The following is a 303-nucleotide window of genomic DNA, read 5'->3' on the forward strand; positions in this document are numbered from 1 at the left end:
CCGCCCTCGCCCTCGCCCGCGCACTACCGGCTGCACGCCCGCTCCCTCTTGGACTTCTCCAGGGCCTTGTCCATGGTCTTCTCGCTCTCCCCGCGGCACCGGGGGCAGTACCACCTGCCCTTGGGTTTGTGGCCGAGCCCCACGCACGAGAAGTGGAACCACTCGATGGGGCACTCGTCGTTGTCGCAGCCGATCATCTCCCCGTAGGACACCTGGCTGCACAGGCAGTACGTGGGCTCGTTGGGGTCGATGGGGAGGTCGGCGGGGGACGCCTCGCGCTCGGCCTTGGCCTTGGAGCGCTTC

The 303-nt window shown here is 69.0% G+C and overlaps 1 protein-coding gene across 1 annotated transcript; it reads right to left on the reverse strand.

Annotated features, from left to right (window-relative positions):
• Positions 1-23: 23 nt before the first annotated feature.
• Positions 24-300, reverse strand: LOC103252450 (inhibitor of growth protein 1; the record flags this gene model as incomplete). The annotated part of the gene is made up of 1 exon (XM_008051072.2): positions 24-300. A coding segment is annotated over one exon (277 nt), but the record flags the coding sequence as incomplete, so codon positions are not given.
• Positions 301-303: the final 3 nt, after the last annotated feature.

This window comes from Carlito syrichta, unplaced genomic scaffold (genome assembly GCF_000164805.1).
Source record: "Carlito syrichta isolate Samal-C Ts95f unplaced genomic scaffold, Tarsius_syrichta-2.0.1 Scaffold158900, whole genome shotgun sequence".
Lineage (NCBI taxonomy): Eukaryota > Metazoa > Chordata > Mammalia > Primates > Tarsiidae > Carlito > Carlito syrichta.